At 39.3% G+C, this 15,030-nt stretch overlaps 1 protein-coding gene across 2 annotated transcripts; it reads left to right on the top strand.

Annotated features, from left to right (window-relative positions):
* The first annotated feature begins 1,296 nt into the window (after nucleotides 1-1,296).
* rgs20 (regulator of G protein signaling 20) lies at nucleotides 1,297-14,741 on the top strand. Of its 2 annotated transcripts, none has more exons than XM_028593922.1 (5): nucleotides 1,297-1,353; nucleotides 10,634-10,800; nucleotides 11,825-11,899; nucleotides 11,996-12,230; nucleotides 13,239-14,741. In XM_028593922.1, exons 1-5 carry the CDS (start codon nucleotides 1,303-1,305, stop codon nucleotides 13,425-13,427), a joined length of 717 nt encoding a protein of 238 aa, XP_028449723.1. In that variant the 5' UTR covers nucleotides 1,297-1,302; the 3' UTR covers nucleotides 13,428-14,741. The 2 variants fall into 2 exon arrangements, with proteins under 2 accessions (XP_028449723.1, XP_028449724.1); XM_028593923.1 differs by lacking the exon at nucleotides 1,297-1,353 and adding an exon at nucleotides 8,894-9,029.
* Nucleotides 14,742-15,030: the final 289 nt, after the last annotated feature.

The following is a 15,030-nucleotide window of genomic DNA, read 5'->3' as shown; positions in this document are numbered from 1 at the left end:
AAGTTGTAACTTGCTACTGATATGGTTTGCCTGAGATGTTCAAGCAGAGAGTTTCAAAGCTGAGGAGTCTAGACTGGAAAGGATCAGTCACACTATAGTCTGTGGCTCTAGTTAAAGTTCATGTAGAAACTGAACATTTGAGTCTAATTACTTTTATACCAATATATTTCTGGAATTTTTTGAACCAGTTTTTAGGTTTAAATTACCATGTGGAAGTCTGTGTGAATCATTCAGAAACTACACCCTTGTTTTTTTAATAATTTACTAGGCTTTGCCCAAAAACCCAAAATAGGAGAAATGTGAGGGCTGCTGCAGTGATGAAATTGATACAACCAAAGGGGCTGGCTGTGTGCCACTGCTGCCAAAACACGAACATGACTGCAAATATCCCTTAAAACGAAAACAAACGGGAAAGAGAGAAAGAGAAGCAGCAGAGCAGACAAAATTAATACTGTGAATTTCTGTCCGTCAGACAACATGCAACATCCTGATGTGGTGAGAAAATAAGATTTCCAACACGTGACTCCAGACAATCAACTTTGTGGCTTTGTGAGCATGACAGAGAGCTGAAGTCAGTTGATCGCTCACACCAAAAAGCTTTGATCAGTGTTTATCCTTGTAAGTTTGTAATAAGCGACACAACCATAAAACACATTAGAGGCTCCTCAGTAAAACACACATGGCACCACAGAGTGTATATTTATATTGATAGCGCTGCATGTACATTGTGGCCAAATGTTTCCTCTATAGCCCATTGATCAATGTCTTTTAATCCATTCTATTACATGGTAGTTCACCAAGAAGCATATACAATCACAAATGAATCCACGTTTGTCACATGTCTTCCTCTCTGTCTATCTCACTCAGACACTAAAACCTCTTGGCTTAATCTGGCCTAAGCTGGTGAGACGTAAAGCATAGAGGATTCAGGATTGCATCCAGTGGGGACATTTTCCTAATCCCCTTCTGTCCTCTCCTTTGTAAACACTCTCCTCTTCGTCAGTGTCACTGATACTTCCTCCCCCCCCCCCCACTCTCTCTGTCACAATGTGCTTCAGAACAGACGTGGGGAAAACATAGAGGAAAGAAGCAAGCAGTGTGGATTTCTTGTGATCTCAAAAAGACTCAAGCCTCATGTGGCGAATGAGGTCTCATGATTGGAGCATGCCATGTGTTAGAGCGGTAAGGCAGTGGGAGATCAGGCCCACGTCTGCTCTGTGGGGGATCAGACGCACCAGGGCCCTGATGTGGCAGCGGCTACGGGGAGTGGTCCGGACCTGCCGGCATAGTGTGGGATACTCAATGAACTACAATGACCCGGTCGCAGAGGAACAGGAGATGGTGTGCCTTGAGGTATGAGCATGTTGTAGTCCCCCCCCCAATAGGCATTACTTTTTTGGATAATAGCCTCATTATCATAAACCTACCACTGATTATTACTTTGGAGCTAATTTTCATGGAGAAAATACAGTAAAAAGTCAAAAAATTACAGTTGATTTTCTTTTGCTCTTTGAGGACATATTTCAGAAACTAATAAGCAGGCACAAAATAACATCAGTCAGTCGCTGAAAGTATTTGGCAAAATTATTAATTTTGAGAGCCTCATAAACTTGTGAGGTCCAGAGTAGCACTATATCTCCACACATCTATCAAATGATATTTGTTTCTTATTATTAATCACCTGCAGTAACTTAAACATCCTTCATACTGTTGTTTGTTTGTTGTTGTTATTGTAACTAGATTGCTCTTGTCTTAGCATCAGCAGCACTTTTTGCTTCTTGCCAAAATTCTATTTAGGGAAGTACTTCCTGTCTAAACGAGGCCTAAGAAGATTAAAAGAAGATAGTGTGTCTTGAAATAGTGTGACACCGGTCATTGGAAATCTAAATTAAGTTGCACACGCACACACACACACACACACACACACACACACACACACACACACACACACACACACAACCAAACAAAATGCATTAGTTAGGGAGTTGTGAATACATTCAGTCGTTTTCTAACAATAGTTTGAAAATGTGATTTTGCTTGGTAAATGGATAGATAAAGATTTCCGATAGCTATCTGGAGTAAGGAGAACTATGTATATACTATATATACTATTTATATTTACAGAGGGGAAGGGATTGTAAGAGAGCCACAGGAGCTGCTCCCAGAATTGAGTGGGAGGACAGGAGAACAGAGGAGTCAGTTTAGATCATTACATACACATTACACAAATGTGTTTATTGGCCACATATCTGAGAGCAGAACTGGAACTTGTTGAATTACAGTCAAAATACTTTTCATCGTGACTATGACTATGACATCATTTGAAGTGATTTATCAGATTTTACGCAGCTCTCTCTGGACCCACAAAATGCTTTATGCAATTTATTTTCACATTTTCGCAGTACTCCCCAAGACCTGTAAACAGATTGATGTGTAAAATCAGTGAAATTTCCCTTTAACTGAAAAAAAAAAAAACATACACTTGTGGATGTTGATATCAAGACCTTCAATTCAGACTGTCTTACTGTATCCTTTCTTTTATCGCTGAAAAACATTTGTTAATCAATTTGAGGTTTAAACTCACATAGACATTTTCCACAGCAGACTTTTTGACTCATCATGGCAGAAAAAGTTCCATTAAATGTCCCAGTAAGCTATTCAAGTGAGACAGCATACACACTGGCCATCGTTATTATTATTATTATTATCTACACCTGTGCTTTTCCTGCTATGACATCTCCATGCCACACATTTAGGGTAATAATCAAAACCTGTATGGTAGTGTTTTCAACAGAGGGTTTGGCAGTCACGTGTTGAGTCATATGCACCCATCTTCATTTTATTACCCATTTTATTATATTTCATTTCATTTCATTTCATTTAAGTATTTTAGCTATTTTAACTTATTAGATAGTACTCAATATAGAGCTACAGGAGAAGGGACAGTGTTGTGCAACTATAGACCTTTTTCATGGCAGACATGTTGATGTTTCATAGTAGGAAAAGCACAGGTGTATTCCAAACCATTAGTGATGGCTGCATTCCACTTAGGAGAGGCCCTGGTATTGTGCATGCTGACTCACTGGTCTTGGGCGTGTGTGTGTAGGTGTGTGGGTGGGTGGGTGTAATGATTGGGTCATGTGTAAACGTGTGGATGTTACGGGAGAAAGAGAGAAGCTTCTGTATACAGGGGGATGTATGACAGCTGCAGTACTATTTATTGTCTATTGTTTATTTTTGATTTTAATTTATTATTTTATAACATTTACATTATATAGATTGCTAATGCACCTTTTTAAGTTAGTTTATTGGGCACTCATTGAAATCTTTGGAAATTCTAAATTGTAACCTCAAAAAGGTAATGGGGGATGGTATAGGACATTTAAAACAAAAAGTTATCAATATTTTTCATGTTTGCATTGCAAATCAAGGTTAATGAAGTTACCATATATGAGCACTTGCCCATCCAGGGTGAACAAAAATTACCCAGAGTGAATTTTAAAAATTATGTGAAAAACACACACAACCTGCAAGGAACATTTATTTAACTCACAAATTATTTGGTTGAAAAGTTGTGTTAAAAATTTGAGATTGTTGTTATTTGCATAGCATTTCTAAAAATCTGAATTGGCCTAATATTGACTAAAAGCATATACCTTTTGCAGCTGTCTTCCCGGCTCTTTTATGGGGAGAGAGATACCGTTGTTGTTCCTGTAAACCCCGCCAGAGATAATGATAGCTCAGAGGAAGAAGACAACGATGTGGCAGATCCCAACTTCCTTCCACGCACCCACAACCTGGACATTGATGGCCCTTCTGCCAAAAGGAAGTGTGTGCGGCCTGCAGTGGAGGTGCTTGTAGATGAGGCTCTGGGCGAAAATTATGGTAATCAAGAGCTGGCACCAACAGCAAAAAGGCCCACCAACAAAAGGAAGCCAGAACCCCGGAAACCCTCTAGAAGAAGGTTGACCTGGACAACCCACCCCTGACTTCATCCTAAGTCGTGAAGTAATCTCGCACCTAACATATCAAACCAACTTATATGCAACCCAGATGAACATCAACACCACCTTTGCCACCACTGATGATGAAATTATGAACTTTGTTGCTCATAATTTCTAACTCAGTGGTGGCAAAGGTGGTGTTGATGTTCATCTGGGTTGCATATAAGTTGGTTTGATATGTTATGTGCGAGATTACTTATTACGACTGAAGTACCTGCTGAAATAATCAAATGGACTTTGCATGAAGTCAAGAAGATCAACCTTCTTCTAGAGGGTTTGCTGGGATTCTGGCTTCCTTTTGCTGTTGGTGCCGGCTCTTGAGTGTCATCATTTTCGCCCAGGTCCTCATCTACAAGCACCTCCAATGCAGGCCCCATGCACTTCCTTTTGGCAGAAGGGCCATCAATGTGCAGGTTGTGGGTGCGTGGAAGGAAGTCAAGATCTGCCACATTGTTGTCTTCTTCCTCTGAGCTATCATCATCGCTAGCAGGGTTTACGGGAACAACAACGGTATCCCTCTCCCCATAAAAGAGCAGAGCAGACAGCTGCAAAAGGAATATGCTTTTAAGTCAATATTAAGCAAAAGGAAAACAGTAACAGTGTAATTTAGATCTACTGGAAAAAAAGAGTATTGACATAGAAAATATAAAAACAGAAAAATCAATTATAATTACTGGTAGCACCACTTATATTTACTCATAGTTGTGTTTTATCACAAACCAATATTGAGTAATTAAAATGAATTCACACAGTACTAGGCCTCACACTAACAATAAGCACCTATGTATGCCATTTAACTATAATAAAACACATACATTCATAGACATATGTCTAAAAATGGACACTTGTGCCACTCATGCTAGTCTTAGGTGAACGATCTCAATCTTTAACACAACTATTCAACCAAATAATTTGTGAGTTACATCGACTTACCATGTTTAGTTATGATGTTATTACCATAGCTGCGGGAGAAGCCAGGTTCAAAAAAAAGCAATATTTATGATTTCTGCAAGATGGCTGAGTTTGAGTTCCAGGCCACTGCTGATTGTTCAGATGCCATAATGTCAATATCTGTCAGATAGCTTGATCTCCCCTGATTGGCTGAGAGAAAACCACATGACTCCACAACTCCAAATGGAGGCAGGGGGAGGGCATTTTGAGTGTGTGCGGAAGTGACTAAATATGGTTACTTGCCCCATAATGGATGGGTTGGCTGTAAAACTGAATTGCCCCTTTGGGGATTCATAAAGTTATCTGAATCTGAATCTACTAGGACAAGTCAAAATGTCTGCTGTGAAAAAAGTCCATTGTCCTCAGTAAGACTCAAACCAGGGACATTGCAACAGACCTTTTTTTACAGCAGACATTTTGACTTGTCACGGAAAAGCACAGGTGTAATTAATAACTTTTATGATGTCTGCATTCAATGTATCTCAGTTGATTTCAGGGATCCTGGTTGTTTACACTAAATCACATATTTTATTGATTACCATACATAAAGAATATACACAATGTTACAAAAAGTGTTCATCAGTTTTCTTTGAAGTGATAATGCGATTGGCCATGCAGCCAGTTCACAAATGTACCTACTTGCCCTATTAGGCCTATTGTGTCATGCCATAGATATACATGTATCCGTACTTTATCTTTGTAAAGATTTATATTTAGATAGCATTTCATAGCAGTAATGAAAGTGAACTGTGCAGTAAATGACACCCATTCACAAGCCATTGCTTAATTATGTTCCAATTGTAGTTTTATAACCTTTATGATGCAGTTCATTTGTTATTATAGAGTCCAAACAATCACATAAATGATAAATAGCATGTCCTGATAAAGACCATCCCTCTTAACTTTCATTTCAGAATCCTTGTTAGTAGAGCAAAGAGCGGTTTCCCTCCACTTAGTGACTTTTGAAGCTCTCAAATGCTCCTTGATATTTAAATTAAAGGGCTGTATTATCAGTGCGGTCAGATAATTGAAATTATACAAGGGGATATGATTCTAATTAGTATCTTTTAAGCACATCCTCAAGCCACCCTGCACCTCATATGTTGTATGAGTAATACTATCTTGAATCAGGAGAGAGATCAGTGATGGCATTTTGGACTCAGCTATTTGCACTATTGTATATCCATTAAGTATTTGTTGGTGGGTGTTGTCATTTGTGTTTAAAGGGATAGTTCGGATTCACCAAATTCACACAATAACACCAAAAACTACGGTAGACCAGCAACTCTTGTGTTCTGCAGGTAAAATTATTGTTTTTGTCAAAGGAGTTTGTGGATGTGGAGAGCATAGAAAGATAAAACGGTGACTTCAGTTCCCACTCGAAAGCGTTGTCTGATAGTAAAGCAGTGAAAACATTCTAAACATAGCGTACACTGAAACTGATTTTTTTATGTCGGCTTTTTTTTGTTGTTGGCTAAAATATGTTTAGCTGCTGTCCCCGTCCACAGCGGTACATTGCGTAGCTTCCATGCATGGGGGCTTGCCGACCGCCATCTACTGTAGGTAATACACTGACTATGGATAAGTACTTCATACAATCCAACTTAAAAAAAATACAAACTATCCCTTCAGTGTATTTGTTTCATTCTCTGGCTGCAAACTGAATTTCCTCTTGAGGGCCAATAAAGAAATACATGTTATATCAAATAGCATTACAATAACAATCACTTCCTGCAACATTTATAATGATGACTTTCAAGAAAAAGGTCAGAAAGAATCACAGCAAGATACTATGTGTGCAAAGTTACAAAAATCTTTCTCCTGCAAGGCTCTAAAATGTCCTTAAATGAGTCCAATAGAATTGTGTTTACCCCGAACTGAGGGTGGTAATTTGGACAATCAGTTTGCATGGAGACGTAGTGCTTAGAGTTAGAAACAGATGACTGTGTAACTTGGTTACAAGGATTAAGACCCTGATTGTGTTTTATTAAATTGAGCCTGACATTTACAGTGCAAAGAGCCACTTGATAAACACACCTGGGGGAAATTCATTAGAGGAATAATGTCAGCAGGAAATAAAAATTTAATGGAGAGAAATTATGTATTCTGTTGCCATCTTTGTTGCTGTGACTGGACGACTCATTTTCACCTTTAGCATGCTCACAGATGCCGTGCATGATCTCTTGAAGTTGGTAACCACACTTCCTCTCGAGTAGTGCCTCTCTGCATGTTGAGTTCCAGTGATCAAATCTATAGTTAATTTTATCTTCCTTACAATTTCAAAGCTTCACAATGATTTGAATCCCCTTACTCACACACTGAAAATACTTTATTTATCCTGTCCCCCAGCTCTGACATCCCACTCTTCCTTGTGACCTTGTGTGTTCAGACTCCCTCCTTTACTTGGCATTGTGCCCTCAGAGGGAAAAGTCGTCAAAATCACAACAGCATGAAGTATCATTCGTTGCTTGCGTGTGTATATATCAATCTTTCAGGGCTATTTGTGGGTTTGTGTTGCATAACATGAACACAGGGGAAGGTGTTAAATGAAGTGTTGTGGAGAAAATCACATGTTCTATCTCTAGAGGGGAAAAAAGATGTGTGGATGATCAGGGCCCACCCCAGTTCAGCACAGTAATTAAACTGGACAGAAAAAAACTAATCTTCTTTCCCCTTATTTTTAACAAGATAACCGAAGAGATGAATGCCTAATATTTAAGTGGTTCAATGGGCAGCATAATAGAGCAGTACCAGGTCTGTGCGGACACTGTAAGAACACTCAGTTTTGTATTACAGGCGGTCACATTTTGCAGCACTTCTTAATACGATGTGGGATGGGCGATGTTAATTTCCATGGCATCAAAGAACATCTTGACTTATAATGCGACCCAGACAGCACAAATGTGATGGTTCAAATTAAGTAAAAAATTAGATGAAATACAATATGTTGTATGACATGTTTGAAGAATAGGCAGGGTGCCATCTGGTGTTCGTAGAAAGCAAAATATGATGGGCACCTAAAAGCAAAGTTAATATTAATAAAGGCTTATAGCAGATTGCATTGAAAGACGGCCCACTACCTCTAGCATGATTTTGCATCAAATAGAAATTGAACAGCCACAATATAATATTCATACAAGCATGTAAAATATTAGGGATCATATTCAAGAGATCATATCTTGCAAACATAGCCGTGCCTTTCACAAATTCACATGACTATCAAAGCTCGATGAGTCAGTCAGTGCTTTACTATCATGTGCATGGAGAACATAATGTCAGTGCTGCAGTTCTAGCTACCTTCAGATGGCAGTGTTGTCTTCTATCATTATTGGTTGCAGGCCTGCACTGTAGATTACAAGGCACACAGGAGCCAGGCAATCATCTTTAAAATGCAACATACTGTGTATAACATTCTCGATCTATGATTTAATCAATTAATAAAGGATAAATAAATATAAATAAGAATAAATACAGATAAACATTGTTGCATAGGGAGAAGCAATGTAACAGATGCAAATTCAGTCAATTCAATTCAGGTTAACACAACACAGATTCAGGATAAAAACAACAGATTAAAAAAAAATGCATGTGTATATGCTTAAACCAGCTTCCGGCTGTTTCAGCACCATAGACAGCGACTTCAGGCAAAAGCTCACGGAGCATATGCCAACGAAATTATGGCTTTTTTGGTAATATTATTGGATGTTTTGGGTTTAGTAAATAGCTGTAATGTAGCTATAAGTTAAGTTTTTGGGTGTTTTTTCTGCCTGGTGCGTTAGTTTGTAGGCTTCATTTTAGTCCCTCTTTTTTATTACAAGCCGACATGAAGCCTTCGTTGGTTGAATAGTCTGTTTATAGTCTCTCGCATACAAGGCAGGGTAAAGGACCTGCACTATACAAATCTGTGCCATACTGTCGGGGTTTACGCTCTTTACTAGGCTACTACGAGCTGGAGAGAAGACGCATGCGTACTGAATTGAAGCATCCAGTCGGGGGAGAAAAAAGCCTTATGTGCCATCGGATGTAATCAAGGCAAAGAATTACCTCTTCTCGCTGTGCATACATGGTGAATTTGTAAGTATTGGTAGCAAATCGATGTATCATTGCACGGACATTTCGTGAGCGGAGCATTTGAGGCCGTTTCCCGGTGTTTTAAATGGCATGTCACTATCTTTTTTTACAGTGGGCTTTTTTAACAGATCGGCAGTGTCTTTTCCGTGGCTGTCCAGGGCGAAGAAGCTCTATGGTTCTTCATGGTGGCACGTTCCATTGATGTGTTGTGCGAGTTGCTAATGCAATGGTTTCTTTCTGTTAAAATAGTTCAGGAACCATTACATCCCAGTGTCGATCACATTTCTGCTTCGGTAATGTTGAAGGAAAAGAAAAGGTTTATTTGGCGTTATCATGATTTATCCTTTGAATGAATGCGAGAACCTCCACCCCGCATTTCATCGTCTATAGTCAAACCATAGCGTGTTTGACGTACCCGACATCTAACGCGTAAAATATGCCATTCGGCAAGACGCACGAAATCTGCAGCTGAAGCCGGCTCTGCATCTGAGTAAAACCGCGCGCGGATCCATCTTAGAAATGACCATATGGTATTCTATTCACTTACAGTGTCTGTGATAGAGCAATGCTGCGGTTATAGATTTGCAAGCTGCGCCTTCGGGCCCCCCTCCCATGTACCAAATCTCCTGACATTTTTTTTATAACATCGTTTCTTGTGTCAGATAGTAACTTGATTTTTGATGCCGTGTGTTGCAAACGACAGCTTTGTTACATAAATGATCTGACTGATCTGATTTGGCAGCGTCTGACCTGGCGATGACACACTTGTTAAAATCAGACAAGAAGTCATTCTGGAAGCATAGTCTGTCTGTATCTATAGGCCTACAAACTGGGGATTCTGTTGATCACAAGTATAACAGTAATTTCCCATGGACATGATAAATGTAGCCTGAAGTGCACACAAAGTGAAGTAAAAATTCAACAACAAAAATTACAAATATTTACATTATTATTATGTGTATTTAATGTATTGCTCCACTTGGGCCCAGTGAGCGTGGCAAATCCTTTAATGCATTGCTTTTACACTCAGGCTTTCACAAATGGGATGTTTCAAATTTTGGATTATAACCATTGAGCCAATGGTCAACAATCCATCCCTTTTACACATGTAGTTGGAGTGGATAAGGTAACATACAGCCAGTTTGAGATTAAAGAGACTGAAATGTGCTTAGTGGGTGCATATTTGGCAGTAGGAAAAAACAAAATCAGCAAATTATTCTTCCATACTTTCCCCCCTTAATAGAGCAAACAGCATTCCTGCAGTGTGACCTCTGGCCATGCCAGCACATGCTCCAGTCAGAAAACATCAGCAGCAGTTCACTTCCTGCACACATAACAAATACATAGGCGTCAACTGGTGAGTTGTAAATTTAATAAATCTAATTAATTTGGTAAAAGTGCTGGTAAAATGGATGCACTCAGGATTTCACACTGGTCTTTAGTCTTATTACAGTACACCCAGCTCTGTCATTACCATCTGTATTGCACTGGCACTGATTTGTATTATACAAATCCATTGCGATCAAGAGATTGTCTTAACCCAGGATAAAACCTCACTATTCCTGACATCTAAAACACTAAACTCAGTGCCTCTCCTCTGTGTATAGCCCATGGGATCAGAGCGGATGGAGATGCGAAAGAGGCAGATGTCGGTGCAGCAGGAGTCGGCAGCGGGGGGAACTGCACCGGCCCAGCAGGGCCAGCCGGTCCAGGCCAACCCACGGGGCTCAAATGCATGTTGCTTCTGCTGGTGCTGCTGCTGTAGCTGTTCCTGGTAGGTCTTCCCCACCCGAGAACTTGCTCGTTGTGGCGCAGCATGGCCGACATTACTGCACGCAGAACAGCACAGCCTGAGCTACTGTTTTCTCAGCAGCAGACCCTGGCTTGTGTCTTTTGTGTTTTGATGTTTTTTGCTTGTGATCTGTTGACACTTGTCCTGCAGCAGCCTTATTACATTGTAAGCCTAAACATCAGTTAGTTGAGAATGTGAGAAATGTGAGTTCTTGACATATTCTGTAAGACAACACAGATTCAGACGTACAGCTAAACAAAGATAATAAGCTAAACAAATATAAGCAAACATATAGCTTTTATAAATATCATCTAAGTATTTTATTATATCTATCTGCTATATCTATATATAATGAGCATATTCATTATTGAATAATCTGCAGATTATTTTCTCAATTAATTGACTTATCATTTAGTCTGTAAAATGTTGAACGAAAGATGTCTATCGCAATTTCCCAGACCCAAGGTGACGTCCTGCTGGTTTTATCCGACCAATTGTCTAACTCCCATGGATATTTAGTTTACTATCAAAGAAAGCTAAAAGCCAGCAAATATTTATATTTGATAGTCCGGAACTCTCATCTCTACAGGTGAGAATACATGGCAAAGAATAACAAAGACTGCTAGGATAAATATTAATTATTCTATTTACAGAGGTGTTTTTATGTGCATGTAATGTCTGTAATCTTATTGATACTGTATTTCTTTTCTCTTGTCTGTATTTGCATATTTGGTTTGAAGGTATTTCAAAAGTAATGGAAAGTAAATAAGTTATGTTACTTAAATATCGTGATACTTGGATTAGGTTACTGACTACATTTTTTAACAGGTAATAAGTCATTGTATCTGAATACATTTTTAAAGTAACCCTCCCAACCGTGGTTACACTGTTATATAAATGCTAGATATGTACAGTAAGATGATTAATATATAACACATTAATAAATAAGTCCTTCAGAAAAATTATGATGGGCAGTTCATCATCAATTTGTCTGTCTCACTATTAGGAATGAAGACCGGGATGAAAGGAACCGAAAGGCTTCTTATGACGTCAAGGAAGGGAACGCAGACTGTGAAGACTGGTCAGCTGATTTCACCGCACATAAATGCCATATCTACTAAACATATTTGTGGAAGTAAAAATGGTAAAATCACTCAGCCCCATGTTGTCTCTGCAGCCCGAAGCCCACGCTGGAGGACGTGCGCTTGTGGGGGCAGTCGTTTGACAAGCTAATGTGTTGCCCAGCGGGGAGGAACTCCTTCCGACAGTTTCTTCGCACCGAGTTTAGCGAGGAGAACATGCTCTTCTGGTTAGCCTGTGAGGAGTTCAGCAAAGACCCCAATAAGAGTGCGGTAGAGGAGAGGGCTCGGGTCATCTATGAGGACTACATCTCCATTCTCTCGCCTAAAGAGGTCTGGCAGCTCTTAATTTCCCTGTGTTATTAAAAAAGGTTTTACATTCAAGGGTGAAACTTCATCACATCTGACGAATCTCATGCTCCCTGACAGTATGACATACTGTAGTTTGAAATTTTAGGAACATTTTGAAGATTGATACCACTGAATGTACAGTTGGTTAGCTTAGCATAAAGACTGGAAACAGCTAGTCTGGCTCTGTCCAAAGGTAACAAAATCCACCAACTAGCACCTCAAAGCTTACTAAGGGATTGATTATACTCCAGAACGGACGCGTACACGGACAGGTGCAGAAACTATGGGCGCATAGAAGGTCTGATTATACTGTACTATATGCTTGGAGGACGCGCTCCACACATGCACAGTAAATTGCTGCACTACCACTTGTAGCGGAGTGGCTGCGTGGAGGTCTGCACAAAGCCTACGCTTATACCCTCTGATGATGACATTTCTGTTATACAGACCCTCACGCACAGTGTAATGTCGGTTTAACACATTATATCCTAATTCGTACAAAAACTTAAGTGTATGCTATGCTATGCTAGGTATACTGTATGTTGGACTATTTCTGGGCTCTGAGCAGTTGTCAGGCAACCAGCGGAAACTACTGGAAGTCACATGTTCTTGCCAAGAAATTCAGCACATAGCGTAAAGCAGCAAATTGTTGTTTTTACACATTGGTTTTTAAATGGATTAACCAAATGAAATATAAATTGTTAATGAATGAGCTTTGGACGTGCTGGTAGGTGGATTGTGTTACTTTCAGACAGAGCTAGGCTAGCCACTTCCTCCATTTACAGTCTCTGTGCTAAGCTAAGCTAACCGACTGTAGCATCATCTTTAAGGTACGCACATGAGAGTGGTATACATTTTTGTAATCTAACTCTCTGTAAGAAAACAAATAAGCTTATTTCTCAAAATGTCAAACTTTTCCTTTAAAAGACAGTTTGTTATTGAGAATATGCCCATCCTGTTCTTAATTTTAACCCTGTTCTTGACTCTCAGGTGAGCCTTGACTCCCGTGTGCGTGAGACGATCAACAGGAACATGCAGGAACCCAACTTGCACACATTTGAAGATGCCCAGCTGCAGATCTACACGTTAATGCAAAGAGACTCGTATCCCCGCTACATGAACTCCGCAGCCTACAAAAACCTGCTCAACACTCTGTCAGAGCAGTCCCCTGAATCATAGGGTGGTGATGACCTGTCATATTTTAACTCTCTTTATCCCCCCCTTCCTCCCCATCCTAATTCCCTTTTTTCACTTTTCTTTATATGTTCAGTGTAGGATTACATAAACCGGGCCTCTGGCCCAGCCCCTCCCAGGGATCTCAGCGCTATTGTGATCTGCACCTGACTGAAGACACTCAGGTCTCAAAATCTCCCGAGGGCTCGACATCACAAGTACTGCTACAGATCAACATAGCAAAACAGTCCAAAGGATTATGACTACATTTTGTTTCTGCTTTTTTTTTTCTTTTGATAGAAATAATCTATTTTATTTGTGTTCAGTTTTTTATGGTCTGTTGTTTTTTGTATGATTGTTTGGGGGGGGGAAATGATTCCTACTGTAGACATATATATTTATGAGTTTGTAAATAGTAAAAATTGAATTGTGGGTATTTTATGTAGAAAAAACGCCTGGTTCGATTTACTGCGTATGAAAATCAAAGCTCAAGTCAAAGGCTACGTGTTAGCTCTACTTGCAGGCAGCTTTGTGGGGTATTGTATGATTTTACCTTGGTTTCACCCTGTTTTGTTACCTAGCCTCACACTTTGGTACCTTTGACCATGACTTGGCAACTCCAGTTAGTGTAGAAACTGTGCGTGAGTGAAACTGCTGTAAGCGTGGTTATCAGTGAAGTAACAGGAAGTGACGGTAGCTCTTGTCACAGTGTGCAGTTTGTTTCCGTAAGCAACTGAAGTCAATGATGGAAGGGTATTTGAACTTTCTTTATTAAATCTTAACCACAGAAGATTACCTATTCAAGACAGCATTATTTTATTCAAGTGTTACTCAATGCACACCTCATAGGTTTAATATAGTTTACCAGTGGGACATAAGAACCTAAGTTATTAAATTTACCACATAAAGTATTTTTGTAATATCTATTGCCAATACAGAAAATACATCAAGTACAAATGATATTCCTATGGTGGAATAAACTATACTGTTAAGTCACTGTTAGAAAATGTAGAAATATGGGTTTATTTTATGGGTCTGTAATTTCCTAATAATTTCTGGAGTTTCGAAAGTAATTTGCTACTGATTTTGGGTGGAAATAAGAATTTCCTTGAAAGAAACGACATTTTGGGAAATATGCTTATTCGCTTGCTAGAGTTAGATGGGAGGATTTATACCTTTCTGATATCTGTTCACTAAATGTAAAGCTACAGCCAGAGGCTGGTTAGCTTAGCACAAAGACTTAAAACGGGGAAAGAGCTAGTCTGGCTCTGTATAAAGGTAACAACATCTACCTATCAGCAGCTCTAAAGCTTGATAATTAACACAATATCTCATTTGTTTTATCCTAGCTAGCTGTTTCCCCATTTCTAGTCTTTATGCTAAGCTAAGCTAACTGGCTGCTGGCTGTAGCTTTATATTTATCGTACAGTAATGAAAGTGGAATTGATTTTCTTATCTAACAAAAGCGCATAAGGATATTATTATTCATAAAATAATGTCTCATTGAACTTTGCGAGATTTTGACTTAAATCTTACCTGCAATATGAAATTGACTTCTGATTGAAATTGAAGCTGGGGTCCGGCCAGGTCAACAGCAGCACCAAAGCTA

Source organism: Perca flavescens, chromosome 12 (genome assembly GCF_004354835.1).
Source record: "Perca flavescens isolate YP-PL-M2 chromosome 12, PFLA_1.0, whole genome shotgun sequence".
In the NCBI taxonomy this organism is placed as follows: Eukaryota; Metazoa; Chordata; class Actinopteri; order Perciformes; family Percidae; genus Perca; species Perca flavescens.
The sequence above is the reverse complement of the archived record's forward strand: the minus strand, read 5'-3'. Positions and strand labels throughout refer to the sequence as shown.